The sequence below is a fragment of the Gadus morhua genome, chromosome 1, assembly GCF_902167405.1.
Source record: "Gadus morhua chromosome 1, gadMor3.0, whole genome shotgun sequence".
In the NCBI taxonomy this organism is placed as follows: domain Eukaryota; kingdom Metazoa; phylum Chordata; class Actinopteri; order Gadiformes; family Gadidae; genus Gadus; species Gadus morhua.
In genome coordinates, this window is record NC_044048.1 from 29,257,792 (window position 1) to 29,275,401 (window position 17,610).

Genomic DNA, 17,610 nt, shown 5'->3' on the forward strand with positions numbered 1-17,610 from the left:
AAGCCACACCAGTACACTATATATTGCCCAGGCCTAATTCCTAATACCATTATTGCAATGTATGTATAGATTGTTTAATTAACTCCACTTACTTTGTGTGGTTCTTGCAAGACGACCGCGTGCCATCTGAGAATGTACCATCAGTACAGTGAAGGCACTCTGTGTCTTTATCTGCTGTTCCTGTAGGAAAATTCATGTTTTATTAAAACACGACCGTTCTGAGATGTAGTGGGAACATTTGTGATCATTTTAAAATGTTCTATTGGTTAACAGTTAAAATATTACAAGATCAACATCGTAGTAACAATGAAACAGAATTGTAATTTAAAAGGTGTTTGTGGGTATCATTGCCAGACTGTTGTAGATGATCGTGGAGTAACTTGGACACTAATACATTAAAATGGTAAGAAGCAGGATGCCCCTTATGGGACTGAAGAGGTTCAGTAGACTTGATTTGTTGATTTATTTAACAATTTATCTATAATTAATGTGTCCGTACAGTATATAGAACACCAACCTCTTTGACCGATGTAGTGACCAGGACGGCAGCTCAGACGGTGTCTCTGAGCGGCCATACATCCACCTCTGTTAGAGTCACTACAGAAGAATCCATCCAGGGGCTTACACAGAACATCTGATGTTGATGAACACGACTTCTTCACCTTCAGATCGAGACCTGTCAATCACAACAGTTACAGAGGGACCTGAGACAACCTGAGAGTACACAACTTCTGATGTAAACATGAACAACACAACTTCTGATATCAATCAACATGAACAACACAACTTCTGATATCAACATGGACAACACAGCGTCCTCATCAACACAACATATGGGGGTTGCATGGGGGGCATCTCCATTAAATAACAGATGTACCTGCTTCACACTTTGTACAGGCAGAGCATTGCTGCTCCTTAGTATGGCCTGCTTGGAAAGTACCATCGGGGCACGTTGAGCACTCTGTAATGATTCCGTGTGTGCAGTCCTTTACAAGATGCTCTCCTGTTGAAAATAACATTTTGAATATGTTGTAGATTCATAGACAGTATATGTTGGACATGTTGTCGATTTGTAGACGGTATCTGTTATAGATTATTAGAAAGTAGATGTGGTATCTTTTGTAGATTATTAGAAAGTAGATGTCGTATCAGTTGGAGATTATTAGAAAGTGGATGTAGGATCTGTTGTAGATTATTAGAAAGTAAATGTAGTATCTATTGTAGATTATTAGAAAGTAGATATGGTATCTGTGGTAGAATATTAGACAGCAGATGTGGTAGATTATTAAACAGTACATTTTCTATACGTTGTTGACTTTCAGACAGCGTGATAACAGTTCAGATATTTGACTCTTACCAGGCGGACATTCAGGGCAACATTCCGTCCCTGCTAGGTATTCATTCGGGGCAAGACATTCGATTGAAGCAGCAACGGCAACGTTAAACGTATTAAATACTGAACATATTAACATGAATGTTACAAACATGTTTGTCAGGTTTGTTTGGGCTTCAACCATCAATCAGACTTTTCTTGAAGTTCAAAAATATCTGGGGAGAGATGAAAGAAAAGCAGTTAATCAATTAAATAACGAGTTCTGGGGACGGGGTTAGAAGACCATTTGGGGGTTTGAAAAGATTTGTTGTTTGGTTCAATCAACTATTCATACTGTTCTGTAGTTTGTTATTATTTCTGTGTTGTTAACAAATAAAGATGTTATACCCCAGTTGCATGATTAAATGTAGCCTACTTGACTTTACCAATAGGGGAATCGTATCTGTGGTTCTGTAGACATAAGTTAATTAAGAATTGTACACTAAATTAAAATATCTGAAATGCGGCTAAAATAAGGACCGTGGACGTTTAACAAACAGTCACAAAAAGCAGGAAAAAAACTCACTTTTGAACCATTTGTGAACGTCTTTAACCACGTCCTTATGGCTTTGGTCACACTCTGATTCTAGCGACACGCCTATGTAGGATGATCACACACACACACACACACACACACACACACACACACACACACACACACACACACACACACACACACACACACACACAAACACACACACACACACACACACACACACACATTACGGAAAAATATAATGAGCTGAAGTGGTCAGTGTGCTGGAAAAACAGTAGAGAGGGTCAAGCAAATCCGGTGTTCAGTAAACAGAAAATTTAAATAAATCGGTCTCCGATAAGGAGTGGACGTTTAGAACAACCACTATTTTAGGAGATCTTTCGGGCAAAACCCCAGACTAATGAGGAAGCGTGGTCATTGGGTTATGGCTGGATGTGAGCTCTGATGAAATGCAGAAATAGAGAAGTAAATGTCCTGGATGTTTCCGTCTTCACGGTGCAATGAGAATAAAAGCTCTTCATCTTATTATTCCTTTGTCTTCGCCTCTTTGCAAACTAGTCGATTATTTCCACAACAATCTCCAGTAAAGCAGGGAGCCCTGTTGAACTGGAGACGCACATCCCAGTACAGCAGGGAGCCCTGTTGAACTGGAGACGCACATCCCAGTACAGCGGGAAGCCCTGTTGAACTGGAGACGCACATCCCAGTACAGCAGGGAGCCCTGTTGAACTGGAGACGCACATCCCAGTACAGAAGGGAGCCCTGTTGAACTGGAGACGCACATCCCAGTACAGAAGGGAGCCCTGTTGAACTGGAGACGCACATCCCAGTACAGCAGGGAGCCCAGTTGAACTGGAGACGCACATCCCAGTACAGAAGGGAGCCCTGTTGAACTGGAGACGCACATCCCAGTACAGTGGGCCGCCCTGTTGAACTGGAGACGCACATCCCAGTACAGAAGGGAGCCCTGTTGAACTGGAGACGCACATCCCAGTACAGCGGGGGGGACCTGTTGAACTGGAGACGCACATCCCAGTACAGCGGTGGGACCTGTTGAACTGGAGACGCACATCCCAGTACAGCGGGGGGACCTGTTGAACTGGAGACGCACATCCCAGTACAGCGGGGGGACCTGTTGAACTGGAGACGCACATCCCAGTACAGCGGGGGGACCTGTTGTACTGGAGACGCACATCCGAGTTTTAGGTGAGTTTAAGGTGCTTATGAGCTGGAGAATGGTGGATCAATGTGATGTTGTGTTTCCTTTATAAACTATTTTGTGCGTTCTTTATAAACCACACTGTGTATTTTTTCAAACCTTTTGGTAGAAATATCTATCAGTTATTATATATTGTACATAACAAGTGGCTATAAAACCCAGTTCTGCCATATAATTCCTTCTTAATGTTCTGTTTTCTTTCAGGAGATCGTTGCGGCCGCTGCCACCACAGAGCCCCTCCCTCCACCTCAAGCACCTCTCCTGCTTTGGTAGCTCTAAGCCCCCCAACCCCCGGGAAGGTAGACAGATAACCATCCACTGATGGGTTAACACCGACTGAGTTATGGATCAAATGTGATGGTTGACGCCTTTCTGTAATGCGCAATATTAGTTCCATTATATCATTGGTTCTTGTTTGTATGATATTCATGTTTTACATGGATGGTATACTACCTCAAGTTCTATGTTTATTCTGGTTTTATGTTTTGATCCAAAATAAAGCTTCTGCAGTTTCTAACAGATTGTGAGCATGAATAATATTCTTATCTAATCATACAGTGCTTTTCCTTGTGGGTAAGGTTGCATTTCTAAGACATCCAAACTATACAGTCAAATTCCGGAGACAGATATTGTATAAAAATATCGATAATAAAAAAATAATAAAATAAAATAAAGATCAAAACCCTGTCAACGACTACTAATGACGTACTGTAACTGGGTCTTGAAGGGTGGTCGACCCATTTCGTAGGCGAAGGGTTGAGGGGTAGGGTTCAGGTGGAGATTTTGGAAGAGCAAAGGAAGGAAGGGGGGGGTAAGGTCCAAACGGGGGCAAACGGGGGGCGTTTGCTCGAAAAAGTGTGAGAACCACTGATTTACACCATGATTTATTGGCGTTGTGGCGATTAAGGGTTAATATCCGAGCTCCCAAAACGCATGTTAATATCAGGTGCAAAGCGGGGAGTTCAACACTGTGAACAAAGAACCTGAATATAACTAAATAGGCTAATCATTCTTCAAATACCATATGATGTTACCAGGAGCCACAATGTTTGATCAAAACACGTTATAACCAAGTGTCAAGGTCTACGTTGTTTCTCCCGAAAGTAAGAACGGCACCATAAATCCCTCTTTTTTTATACAGTTATAGCAAACCAACTGAAGTTTATAAAAAACGGACTTGAATATAATGACGATATCAGATTAGACAGCGTTTATATTACCTTACTTTGATTGAGACCGTCGAAACATTTCAGGTGGCCTATCTGTCGAACCACAATGTTCCGCCTTCAACTGCAACAATAGGAGGAAACTCATATTCATGATGCTCGACTTTCTAATCGCTTTCTTATTGGTCAGATTGTAATTCTTGGAGAATCCAGGAAGGCACGGTATGGTGTGCTCTGTCCACTGTAAACTCATACCCATAAAGGGCCTCCATGTTTTACATTTTGCGTTTGCAGCATCGACACTTCTCTTGGTTTACATTCTGCATTTATAAACTTTAGTATAATAAATTACTGGTACTGTGCCACTTTATAATTGATATTGTTTGCACCGTTTGTTTTGTTTACCCTGTTTGTTCTGTTTGTCTTTACTTCAGCATTTACTTTAGCGTCTATTTTAGTTTTCATTAGTAGGCTACTTTGTAGGCCTATTTTGTGTGCATTGTATCTTTCCTGTGTTTTCCACTGCTGCTGGGCGGTTGTAACAAAGGAATTTCACCTCCGGGGGATTAATAAAGTTGTTATCTATCTATTGTAGAACCAGGGGGGAGTGTGATAAGTCAAAACAAGATGTTTCTGTTTCGAGTTGAAACTGAATGGACGTAATAGCCAACGCGTCACATTATGTTCCAACTGTTTTTAAAAACGCCGCCAGCAGATGTCACTGCACGACTCAGTCTTAAATAATCGAGGTTGCGTCCCAAAGCCCAGGCAGAAGCCTTCGTGACACTGAGGGGATGTGTGACCCGAACAGAACCTGACGACAACCCAGTCTCATATATCAGCTGACTCCTAAAGGTCGCTTGGAGTATAAGCACAAGTCCAACTAAATAATAAGAGAAGATAGTGAGTCTTCTTCTCTATCTTTACTTGACTGTGAAGGAAATGGGATTGAGAAATACATTTTAACATGTAGATGACATGTTGAACATGAAATGCCAAGAGATTAATTAGTATTTATTTATTAGTATTTTTATTGGAGTTCAGCATTATTTACACAGTTGCAGATAGACTATAGTACCAGGTGAAATCAAAGACATAACATTATATAAAAAAGACAAACCCAAGCGTCCCTCGATAGATGTAATCTATTATTAACCTATTTGTATGGGTTATAAATGTCGGTTAAGATAAGATAACTATTCTCATCCTCTTAATTAAAATCAAAGGCATCAACTCCATCCCTAGTGTGCATTAGACTCACAACTCCATGGTGTTGCTAACCTGTTCAGGGATCTATTATGTTTGGGGCTTGAGGGTCGGGCTGGACCCAGACTCTGATCATCATCATGATCTTCCATAGTTGTATCAGGGACAGTTATGGCAGGTTCTTGTTGGTCCCTGGTTGGTGCAGGACGGTCACTGAGTCTGGCAATCCAGTTTGTGGAAGAGAAGGCAGCAGAGAGTCAGGACATATAGCCAGCCTCCACATGCAGCAACACTCACTGAAGACTGAAGCCCAGTGGAGCAGCTCTGCAGCTGGGTACTCTCAGGTGGAGATGAGGACACGCACGCACGCACACACACACACACACACACACACACACACACACACACACACACACACACACACACACACACACACACACACACACACACACACACACACACACACACACACACACACACACACACACACACACACACACACAAACACAAAACCAGAGGAGCAAGCTACTGAATACATTTAATCATTGTATTTTACATTGCATGTTTCCTCTCTGAATTAGCCTCTACACAGAAGAACATCTTGACTGACTGAATACGTGTAGGGAGACGGCTGCCATTATCGTGGTCAAACAAGGACTGAAGTCTTTCTACCCTTTGTCCCTGCTCTGTGTTGTCATGACGACTCAGTGAGCTACGTTATAAACGCCACTGAGCTGACGTTATGCTGGCCACATCGCCCCAGCTATGAGAGTAGTGTCTCATATACATGGATAGCTCCATTCTATAATCTAATATCTAGATGATGTTGTTCAGTAGGTCTGCCACTCTGGTCCCTCTGACAGGTAGGCTCTGACTCTCTGGTAAAATTAGATGAAATGTTTTGAATCACAGTCTTTTCTGTCTTTCCTTTTTCTATGAAATAAAATTGTGAATAAAACATTGGGTTCATTGCAATGTCATAATCTAATAACTCCACCACTGCCAGCTAGGTTCACACATATTGTGTTCTGTACCAAACCAGTGCAAAAACACTTACCTTATCATGTCTTCTATAGCCGATGCTATTAAGAGATAAACAATACAGTGACATGTCAGGACAGCAGTCACTATCATTCAGCATAACCATGATGCATGTTAGAGTTTAATGAAACCATGATACATGTTATTTAATGTTACTATGATACATGATAGTTGAATACAGTAATATGTTAGGACAGCTGTCACTAACATTAAGCCTAACCATGATACATGTTATAGTTTAATGAAACCATGATACATGTTATTTAATGTCACTATGATACATGTTAGTTTAATGTTACCATGATACATGTCAGTTTAATGTAACATGATAAATGTTAGAGTTGAATTTAATCATGATGTTAGTTTAATATAACCATGATACAAGTTAGTGTCACGTAACATGATACATGTTAGTTTACCTACCCCTCGTATGCTGCCATCGAAAACGGCTGGAATTCCTGAGCCACCATTTTGAATAACTCCTTGTCCAGGTGGCTTTGCGTCTTTGGGCCCATGGTTCTCCACAGCAAGGAGCCCAGAGTGGTTTGTTGGTCTTTTTGGTCTCACTTCTGAGCCCGTTGTAGAGGTAGAGGGGCTAGAAGCCATAGATGTAGTGGATGAAGGTTGAGTTCCTGAGGAGATAGCTGCTACCATGGTTGAACTGGTTGTTGTACTGGTTTGAGAGGGGACAGGAGTGTCGTCTTCCCTCTACGCAAATGTTGCATTTTGTTAGCGAATCTTTAACTTAATGGCGACAGGGATATAAGGAGTCCCTGGTCCTTCTTAGTCTTCCCCCATGGCACCCTGAAGCCCGACCCTCCCTGCACGGGGAAGCCCGGAGAGTCCAGGCCGACATGGGCCTTCCTGAGCACATGCCTATTAAAAAGGTTCTGCCCTAACCCAATGATCTTACTGGCCACTTTCAGTCTACCCAGTGGATTTATACAAAAAAAATTCAACAGATTCAATCAAAGCCTTGCAAAAAAGGGACATCGTAACAGTATTGACTTTAAATCCTTTCCTTAGAGATATAACTGCTGCTGCACCTTCGTGCAAATGGGGTCAGTGTTAGCCTCAAAACCCAGTCCGTCGTCACCAGTCCCAGTGTACCCATCAGACCCTTCAGTCTCTGATCCCTGTATGCACCGCGCAGAAGGTGGTCTTCTCAAACATGACCATGTCCTTTGTCTGGGGTACGGTCAGCTCCACAGAGCTCGTCACACAAAGACAGACCTAGGATTTGATAATCACCACTGCCAGGCCAATAGGTTCTCACATCTGTGTATCCATGGTCAAACTAAAGTAAAAACACATACATGTTTTTATATAGTTGATCTGGTCCTTGCTATATATAACAATCAATCAACTTTTTATTCAAGACATATAAGGTCCATAAAGACAGCACATTTAAAATATATATATCTTATTCTATATACATATCTAAAACAATACAAAACATTTAAGAAGGATGCAAATGAGGCATCAACAATTATAATACAAACACATTTAAAAACAGATACAAGCTTCGGTTCCAATGTTTCCAGAAGCAAGATGAGTACCTTGTGTCACTCTGAGAAACGTCAGTTAGAGACACAATAATATGGTGATAAACAATACATGAACATGTCAGGTTAGCAGTCACCATCATTGAGAACAACCATGATACATGTCAGGGTCACCTACCATACCTATTCTGTCGCTAAGGTTGGAGAACGGGCACGTTTGACAGATCATAATAATCCAAACCCCCAAAATTCTGTTAACAAATAAACACCGTAAAATGTAAGCAAAATATACCCATTAATAAATTTCCAAATAAAGAAAAACAATACACTTACAGACCGTTTCAGGCACAGTTTTGTGAAGTGTGTGTGGATGACGGCTGGTTTAAGCAGCCTCACCTGGCCCGAGTCAGACTGCTTGGACTCTGGGGCTTGGTGCGGCTGCACTCCTGTTGCACATTGAGCGATCAGTGTGGTTAAACCAGCCCTCAGCTCCTGCAGGGCCACACAGAGCACCAGGCTAGGGTTCACTTAAAGTGGAACAGAGGAACACTGTCTAGCATTTAGCATATTGGTCCTGAATTCAATCCAACACCTTCAATACAGTGATGGCGCTAAATCTCTGACGTAGAAACGTCAGAGATTTCCTTCTCTTCAAAATGACACGTATGGGTGAAATATATAGTATCATTAAAAAAAGAGTGTAAACGCCCCCCCCCTGCCCTGATCAACCAATGGGGGGGTTCAGGGAAACTGAAACATTTGATCTAATCCAAATGGTTCCCTCTCACATGTTGTGAGAGTGACTCTAGCGTCAGGAGATCATATCCATTAACTAAAACATGTTCACCAAGTGGTCAACATTGCACTCATTGAGCTCAAACTAAAAAAGACAACATTGCAAACAGAAATATCCTAATAAACCGTTCAAAGACAAGTGGTTCCTCTCACCCAACATCTCAATCTCCACATCTCCATATAAACATTCCCTGTGCAGGATGGAGATCGTACTCAAGCCAACGTTACCCATCATATCCCAGGACGCCTCACAGAAAACACCTCACATGTCTATTTATTAACATCCTTGCTTGTGAGGATTGATCAAACATGGATTATCACCACTAACCCTCGAAATAATCTGCCTGGTGTATTTACTCCCTCCGTTTGAGTCATCAGATTTACTTTCATGTTGATCCAGAATTTTCAAAAACTGGTTTTACTTCTTCTTCTACAAGGTCATAACCCTTCAATAGAGAAACACAGTCGATACGATCTTGGCTCTTGGGAAATTAAAGTAACTGAGGAGGGTGGACCAGGAGGGGGAGGGGGGACCCAGACTGAGGGGGGTGGACCGGGAGGGGGAGGGGGGACCCAGACTGAGGAGGGTGGACCGGGAGGGGGAGGGGGGACCCAGACTGAGGGGGGTGGACCGGGAGGGGGAGGGGGGACCCAGACTGAGGGGGGTGGACTGGGAGGGGGAGGGGGGACCCGGACTGAGGGGGGTGGACCGGGAGGGGGAGGGGGGACCCAGACTGAGGCGGGTGGACTGGGAGGGGGAGGGGGGACCCAGACTGAGGCGGGTGGACTGGGAGGGGGAGAGGGGACTCAGACTAAGGGGGGTGGACCGGGAGGCTCCATGGTCTCTCTTGATGAGGACAGGCTGATGGTCCTCCTGATGGTCTGAGACTGACTCAGATCCATTATGTGTGGGGCTTGAGGAAGGGGCTGGACCCAGACTCTGGTCACCATGATGATCATCCATAGTTCCATCAGGGATAGTTATGGTACATTCTTGTTGGTCCCTGGTTGGTTCAGGACCGTCAGTGGACTTTAGTGGTGTAGTTCCTGGGAGAGAAGGCAGCAGAGAGTCAGGACATACAGCCAGCCTCCACATGCAGCAGCACTCACTGAAGACTGAAGCCCAGTGGAGCAGCTCTGCAGCTGGGTACTCTCAGGTGGAGATGAGGACACCAGACACGCACACACACACACACACACACACACACACACACAACCAGAAACACACAACCTCGAAACACAACACAAGAGGAGCAAGCTACTGAATACACTTTTGATCCTTATATTTTATATTGCAGAATGTTTAGACTCCGTATTAAGACTCTTCATAGAAGACAGACTTAATAGACATTAATAAAGTTATGTTACAAATTTACAAAAGTGAAAAATGTGGAATAAGATCTTACCAGTCTCCAGCTCCTGTGTTTCCCTTTTCTATAAAATAAAAAATGTTAATAAAATCTCAACATTGGGTTCACAATAAGGTCATCATCTAATAACTTCACCACTGCCAGCTAGGTTCACACATATTATTGTGTTCTGTATCAAACCAGTAATAACACTTACCTTATCACGCCTTTGATTAGCCTTTCTATATAGAGATAAACAATACAGTAACATGTCAGGACAGCAGTCTCCATCATTCAGCATAACCCTGATACATGTTAGTTGAATGTAACAAGAAGCACGTTAGTTTACTGTAACATGATACATGTTAGTTTAATGTAACCATGATACATTTTAGATTAATGCAACACTTGCCTCTTATTTTCTTCCTCAGAATAATGGCTATGATTATTAGAGCCAGTATGACTCCTGTTATTACTATTCCTGCCACTAGTCCTGCATGTGGACCATGTTCTCCACATTCAGAATCAGTTGAATCAGTTCCTGGTTTCATCAGTTTCAGTCCCACAGATTCACATCTGAGATGAGAAGGACCAGACAACAGGTTTAGTTTCAGGGTGTGTAGTGTATATCCTATCCTGGGGGGAGGATAGTAGACCGGGTGTTTGGCTCCTGGTTCAAAGGTACTGGGTTCGATCCCCAATGTCCACATGATCTATCAGTAGGCCTTCAGCTAGGTTCTTGAGCGATGGCGTTTTTCAGCTATACTCTACTGGCTCGGCCCGGTTCGGCTGGTTTGCATGTCCGTTACAACCGGACTACTCACTTGGAGGCGTGTCTGTCAGTGATGACGCACTTGTCTTGAGCCAATGACACAACACTCACACTTGATTTGCCTTTTACTTTTATATTATAGCCTACCATATATTGGGATCGATTAGTTTAAAATGCATTCAGAATATTTGGGTTGTTACAGACAGATGGCGACACACACAATGATATCCACGATGATGAATTCAGTTTGGCGTTCAGTATTCCCCCTCTATGCTTCCTAATCTCAATGGCTCACTGAGAGCTGACTTATCTCATCTTAGTCCTGTTTACACGTTGGACAATGTTTCACAGACATGAGTTCTACCCAATATCCTTGATATTAGGAAAATATATATTCTGAATTTAGTATAAATATTGATTAGTGATCTATTAGTGTTGCCCAATGTCGAGTCTTTACACAAAGACTGAACGAAAACTGTCCTATTTCAACAAGCTGTTATGATTTGCAAAAGGATCCTCAATCCTCAGAAATGTCGTCTCAAGTGAACACGCCTTCACACATTCTTTCAATAAATATTCAAACAATACTTGTATACCGTTTATACTGTCCACCCCTAATGTATTAATAAATAAACTATAAAATTCACTTGCTTTGTGTGGTACTGACAAGACGTTGATGTGCCAATTGAGAATGTTCCATCAGTACAGGGAACGCACTCTGTGTCTTTATCTGCTGTTCCTGTAGGAATATAAAGATGTTTTATTAGAACAAGATCATTCTCAGATGTGGTGTAAATATTACATTCTTGAAAAACATGGCGAGGTTAAATATTGTAACTACTTTCACCAAAATTGTTTGGCGCAAGAAGGAAGAAGAAAACAGAATTGTACTTCAAAGGTGTTTCTATCTCTACTCATTGTCAGACTGTTGTAGATGATCATGGAATAACGTAGACACCAATACATTGGTAAGAAGCTGGATGGCCCCTTATAGGGCTGAACAGATTCAAAGCTATACTTTAAAGTCCAGGTCTCTGTTGTTAAAGAAGTATCTATACCTCAATAAGACGTCTTGAATAAATGGTTCAATAGAAAATGCAATTCAATGAAAGTTGATGTGCACAGACAGACAGACAGACAGACAGACAGACAGACAGACAGACAGACAGACAGACAGACAGACAGACAGAGAGCCAACCTCTTTGACCGATGTAATGACCAGGACTGCAAACCGTGTGTCTCTGAGCGGCCCTACATCCACCTCTGTTAGAGTCACTACAGAAGAATCCATCCAGGACCTCACACACAGCATCTGATGTTGATGAACACGACTTCTTCACCTTCAGACCGAGACCTGTCAATCACAACAGTTACAGAGGAACCTGAGAGATTGAGAAGGTTGTCTGAGGAAGTCTGAGATTAGAATAATTTGATAGGAACAGAAGGGGAGTATTCAGCGCAGTCAAGGGGCATCTAGGCACCTGTTACCCTCATTAATCTAAACTCATGTTTCTCATTCATGCCCTGTTACTCAGTATTCATGGTCTCGTTTAAGGGGGAAAGGGTTTTAAGTGACATGGGTACATATCACTGAGCTAAGAAGTTGAAAAGTGAAAATGTACCTGCATCACAATGTTTACATGAAAAGCATTGTTCACGCCCATTGTTGCCATCTTGGAAAGTACCTTCTGTGCAAGATGCACATGATGTACTTCTGAATTCTGTGCAATGTATATTAACATGCATTCCTGTTGGAACCAAAACAATTGACCATGTTGAAAGAAAACCCAGGGAACAAAACGGGAAGGGTATAGACCAGGGGTTCTCAAAGTTTCAACAGCTGAGGGCCAATTTAGGAACCCAAAATTTGACTGAGGGCCGCCAAAGGAAAAAAAAAATAGGCGGGAAACGCCGTCAGCATCCCAGTGGTGAAAAAAAACCATTGCACCGTGGACCTCTGGGAGGGAGGTCAAGTGAGGTCTAAATCCCGAAACTGAGGTTCATCTTTTCAAAGTAATGTACAGTCGGATTAAAACTAACAAATGTAACAGGATTTAATTGAAAGCTAGAGAGAGTCGACTCTTCTCTTTATATTTATTTATTTTTGTTTGAATTAATATTACATCTGTATGTCATTGCGGGCCGCCAGGAATGTTTCTGCGGGCCGCCATTGGCCCGCGGGCCGCACTTTGAGAACGATGGTATAGACTCAAGTGCAGAGAGGATTAACTGAAATGTTGTTTATTATAACAAAGTCTTTGGGCAAAAACACAGAAGATCACAAAATTCCAAAACGAGGGCAAAATCCAAAAAGGGCAAAAAGTCCAACAGAGAAGGCAAAAGGTAAACTCATATACAGGTAGATCTTTTTCAAAAAGACAAAAGTTCAAAACGTCATACCAGAGGGGAAAATCCAAGTGGGCAGAGAGCAGGCAAGCGGTCAAAACACAGAGGATCAATAATAATGTCCTATACAAGACTTTAGCTTGGGTCAGAGTACAAACGTGGCACACCAAAGACTAAGCAATGAACATAGGCAAAAGCAGGGCTTAAACACATGGCTTGATTGGTCATGTGACCGGAGCAACAATACACAGGTGACAGGACTAATTGGCAAAGCAAGGAAACAGAAAACACTTAAATAAGACATGCACGGCCACTAGATGATGCCAAAGTCCAAAGTGCAAAAATCATTATTCAAAACCATGACAATACTAACAAAATAACATACCAAATTAGCGATCTTGGAACCAGCTAATTAGTGAGGATATTGTCTCTTACCTGGGGGACAGGTTGGACAACAACCCTCTTCTGAACTGTATTCTGCTGGGCGACAATTTGCTGATGCAGTAGCATTGTCAATAATATAAATATGAAATAAAAGTAGGCCTAAATATATGTTGAAAATGAATTCTAGATTGAAAAAAAACATTTTCCAATTTGTATTTACCATCAAAATGTTTAACATATTTTGAGGGCAGCAAAGTTGTGTGGGTTCAATACATTTATTGTCAATTAAGGTTTATTGTTTAGACATGCTTTCATTCAAAAGTAATATGGGCAACACTTTATATTTTGGCTGCCATATCATCATTGCCATGTTGACGCTCTGAAATATCTGGGGAGAGATAAAAGAAAGGCAGTTAATGAATGCAATATTTTTTCTTTATAGGTCCATGGAGGCAACGCAACGCATGCTTGATCTGAAACACGCATATTGCCTTAGCATGCGGCCCTTTTAAATGAAATGCATTTGGGGTCCGTCCGTTCTGTCGGCTCAAAAAGTTGAGAAATTGTCAACTTTTCAGGCAGCGACGGATCCGTCGGCCAATCAGATCAAGTTTTGCAAATATACTCAAATAAACTGTCCAATGAAACAGTGTGTTTATACAACCCGGGTTGTATAGGGCTCTTAATTACGCCTCTTCCGGTAGACCCCTCATGGGAGCTCTGGGTGAGAAAAATAGAATGGGAGTCAATGGAAAGAAATGTATTATTTTCTGATCCCAGTCATTAAATGCCTTGGATATGTTTTGTGTGGGTCCAAGTAATAGTTTAACACGTAAAGAGTTTGACCGTTTATTGTGCAATTGTCCAGTTAAAGGCTGTAGAGAAAACACATTGAGAAAGACTCCAGGGCTGTGTTCCAATACCCGTACTTCCATGAGTACACTTAAAGGAAGTACACTATCTGCACTATCCGTACTCACTTGAGTACGCTAATTTTTCAGATGTGAGTGCTGTTCCAAATCGAGTTCTCTGTGGTGCACTTACCGGAAATGACGATCACGACTGCCGCCGCGGCTCCTCCCCCGCAATAAACATCCCGCTTTGAACGGTGAACTCTTTACGCCTAGCAGCTATAAAAAGCTATAAAAACTATAAAATGACTCTATTAATGCAGGCTATGTGGAAAATGCGCCGACTTTGGCTCAGCCTGGCTCCGCCTCTTCCGCTACGTAGCTAAGATGGCTGCCGTTGAGTACGGGGAGTGTCCTTCGATCCACACTTCACGATTAGCCCATTTTGAGTACGGCATCCGAGTCCTTGAAGTATACTTCTTTTCGCCGGATCTGAATTGGAACGTACTGCGTACTCAAATTTTGAGTACGCAGTACGGACAGTACGGCTGGGCTATACCGCCCCCTCCCTACCGCACCTTTGCGATCCGATCCGTTCCGCACCCTGCAGTGGAAACGCGACATTAGACATCGGACCGGGGGAACCGGGAGGCATCATGTGTCTTAATCACATGGATGTTTGATAAGAACTGGATCTCTATGATGACCTCAGTTCGTCTCTATGATGAACTGCAGATTTGTGAAAATATTGCAAAAGAGTCCACACAGATTTACTGGCAATTCCATGTGAACCAATAACTGCTGGAAGCTGCCATGAATGGGCACATCAATAAAATAAGACAGCTTTATGCTCATTTAACGTATTATTTAAAGTTCTGGATGTATTGACATGCTCTTATTGACCTAATGATTCGATTATTTTAGGCTTATCGTTATGTAATTGAAAAGCCTACTTTATGCTTTTCACATGCATTACTAAGGTACCGGAATTTTCTGTACTACAATGCTGTGCAAATTGTGTCATGATCCGCCCCTGGTTTTCCCATTCACCTGCCTCCCATCCACCTTCACCTGTGATCCCGCTATATAAATCCTCTCACTCGAATATGGAGTGAGAGGATCCATATTGGAGTGAGAGGATCCCCCCCCCCCCCGCACATGATATACGTCACCACACCCCCACTTGGAACTCGGCACAGAGATGGCACATAACTAAAACTCTCCACATGCCCCGACTTATAGTGGTTTTCACCTCTTTCTATGCTTTTATCCTCGCCTTGAAAAAAAGTGGTGAAGTGGGGCAGAGAGATCGCCATCTCTGTGCCGAGTTCCAAGTGCGGGTGTGGTGACGTATCGAGAGCAGCGAAGAGCTGTAGTTCACAAAGCGGCCTCACATAAAACCTAAAATTATCAAACTTCTTTTTTTGTTTTCTTTGCATGAAAAATTATCATTTAAATCCACAAACAACATATGTGTAATCCAGGGCATATAAAGACTGGGACCAGAAAATAATTATTTTCTCTCCATTGACTCCCATTCATATTTTTCGATCTCATAGGTCCCATGAGCTCTACCGGAAGGGCTATAGCTACAGACACCAAAACAGCGCATTTGGGGGAAGCTCAATGTGCGACTGGCTCGGAGTGGCTGTAACTCTGCACCACGGCTGAATTTCGGGAACGTCTTTGAATACTGTGTTAGTTGCCCACTAATAGGCTAGGCCTACCTATATTAAAGAACATCAAATAGCATGTCATGGGACCTTTAAGTTTTCGTTTCATTTTCAGTATGAAACTCAAACGGAGTTTGAGTTTCATACTTTCATACTGTTTGAAAGTATACTTTCATACTGTTTGAGTTTCATACTTTCATACTGTTTTTGTTTCGTAAAAGAAACAAAATAATATGATGTTTGATATAACTTAGGCTATATGATATGATATATGAAAACTGATATGTCTACATGGTATGATTTGGGAGACTCCTTCATGTTGGACAAAAACACAACAGCAAGACAGAGGGGGCCTGCCCGTCTCCGACACCTTATTGTTCCGACGTCTCAATGGTCCGAAATATTTCCCATTAGATCGACATACCACTATGCCGACGGTTCAATGTTCCGAAAACGGAACCCATTGGTCCGAATGTCCGTTTGTCCGACTTTTCAAAAAGGAGGCGCATTAGGCCGACGGTTCAATATGCCGGATAGGCCTACATAAAGAGTTTTATACCTCGCTCGCGCTCTCTCTCGCTCTCTCTCACTCTCTCTCTCCAAAATACAACCTAGGCCTACATATCACGTATATGATGAATATTGGGCCCGTGCCCGTGCGGCACGGGCACACGCACACACACACTTGACTAGTACACGTATAAGTTTGACTAAATCAATACCAGCGAAATTATTTAGCCTAAAAGCCCACTGCAAACACAGTAAACAACACATATAGGCCCACACACAGCTGCCAAAGATAAAAAAAATATATTATTTTATTTTTCACTCACCGTTTGACTTCTTTACGGGAAAAGTATTAGGCCTAGTCCTTTTATAACGTGCGCTTCATAAATTCACCCCTTGTGACCGTTCAAGCCCACAGCAACAGTCTGGCTTGGTGAAGTGCACTGCTGGACATCGTCTTTTATTTTTGGTTTCATAATGATTCTCTCTGTGATCCGGATCAAAGGCTGAACCCACGGGAAGCCTCTCCTATTTGTTCCAGTGGAGTCCATACGTCCTGCGCTCTGTGAGCTAGCTTCCCTGGTCCCTTCGCCGCTACAGCTACAGACCTTTCCTTTGAACACCTTTACACGACGGCCAGCCAGCACCAGTCCCACCGCCGCCGGGCCCCCATTCTACTTTTTTTTTTAACTTGTATTTTTTGAAGATCCTGTGATCTTCAAAACAAGTGTTGCGAGTGTATAAGTTTGACTCCCTTCTCTTGACTTTCTTCCTTCCAGCACTTCTCTTTCTAAAATGATAAACTAAGCATTAGTTTATAGATCATGAGTTCTAAACTTCATATCCATTGAACAGAAAAACGATGACAAGCCGTTACTCTAGTTTTTTCAACATCATTTCATAATTTATTGATAAACCTATTTTTTAT

At 42.3% G+C, this 17,610-nt stretch overlaps 1 protein-coding gene and 1 long non-coding RNA gene across 23 annotated transcripts in view; both read right to left on the bottom strand.

The window, feature by feature from the left end:
- LOC115551312 (tumor necrosis factor receptor superfamily member 14-like) overlaps window positions 1–17,610 on the bottom strand; it is a 70,782-nt gene that overhangs the window by 24,568 nt on the left and 28,604 nt on the right. For 2 of the 22 annotated variants that reach the window (XM_030367361.1, XM_030367369.1), the window contains exons 2-6: window positions 1,899–1,970; window positions 1,358–1,548; window positions 878–1,003; window positions 518–676; window positions 93–180 (exon numbers count right to left, since the gene is read on the bottom strand). The exons of 5 other annotated variants lie outside the window; for them this stretch is intronic. In XM_030367361.1, coding sequence (XP_030223221.1) covers window positions 93–180; window positions 518–676; window positions 878–1,003; window positions 1,358–1,517 — 533 coding nt within the window. In that variant the 5' untranslated portion in view covers window positions 1,518–1,548; window positions 1,899–1,970. Of the gene's footprint in view, window positions 1–92; window positions 181–517; window positions 677–877; window positions 1,004–1,357; window positions 1,549–1,898; window positions 1,971–4,307; window positions 4,410–10,627; window positions 10,726–11,572; window positions 11,661–12,119; window positions 12,304–12,543; window positions 12,670–13,702; window positions 14,040–17,008; window positions 17,308–17,610 lie in introns of those variants that run through there. 15 more of the 22 variants (XR_003978319.1, XR_003978317.1, XR_003978301.1 and 12 more) reach the window with 14 other exon arrangements.
- On the bottom strand, window positions 9,544–10,391 carry LOC115553657 (uncharacterized). The gene is made up of 3 exons (XR_003978477.1): window positions 10,367–10,391; window positions 10,207–10,234; window positions 9,544–9,847 (listed from the first exon to the last, which is right to left on the bottom strand). It is a non-coding gene; the product is annotated as an uncharacterized LOC115553657 (long non-coding RNA).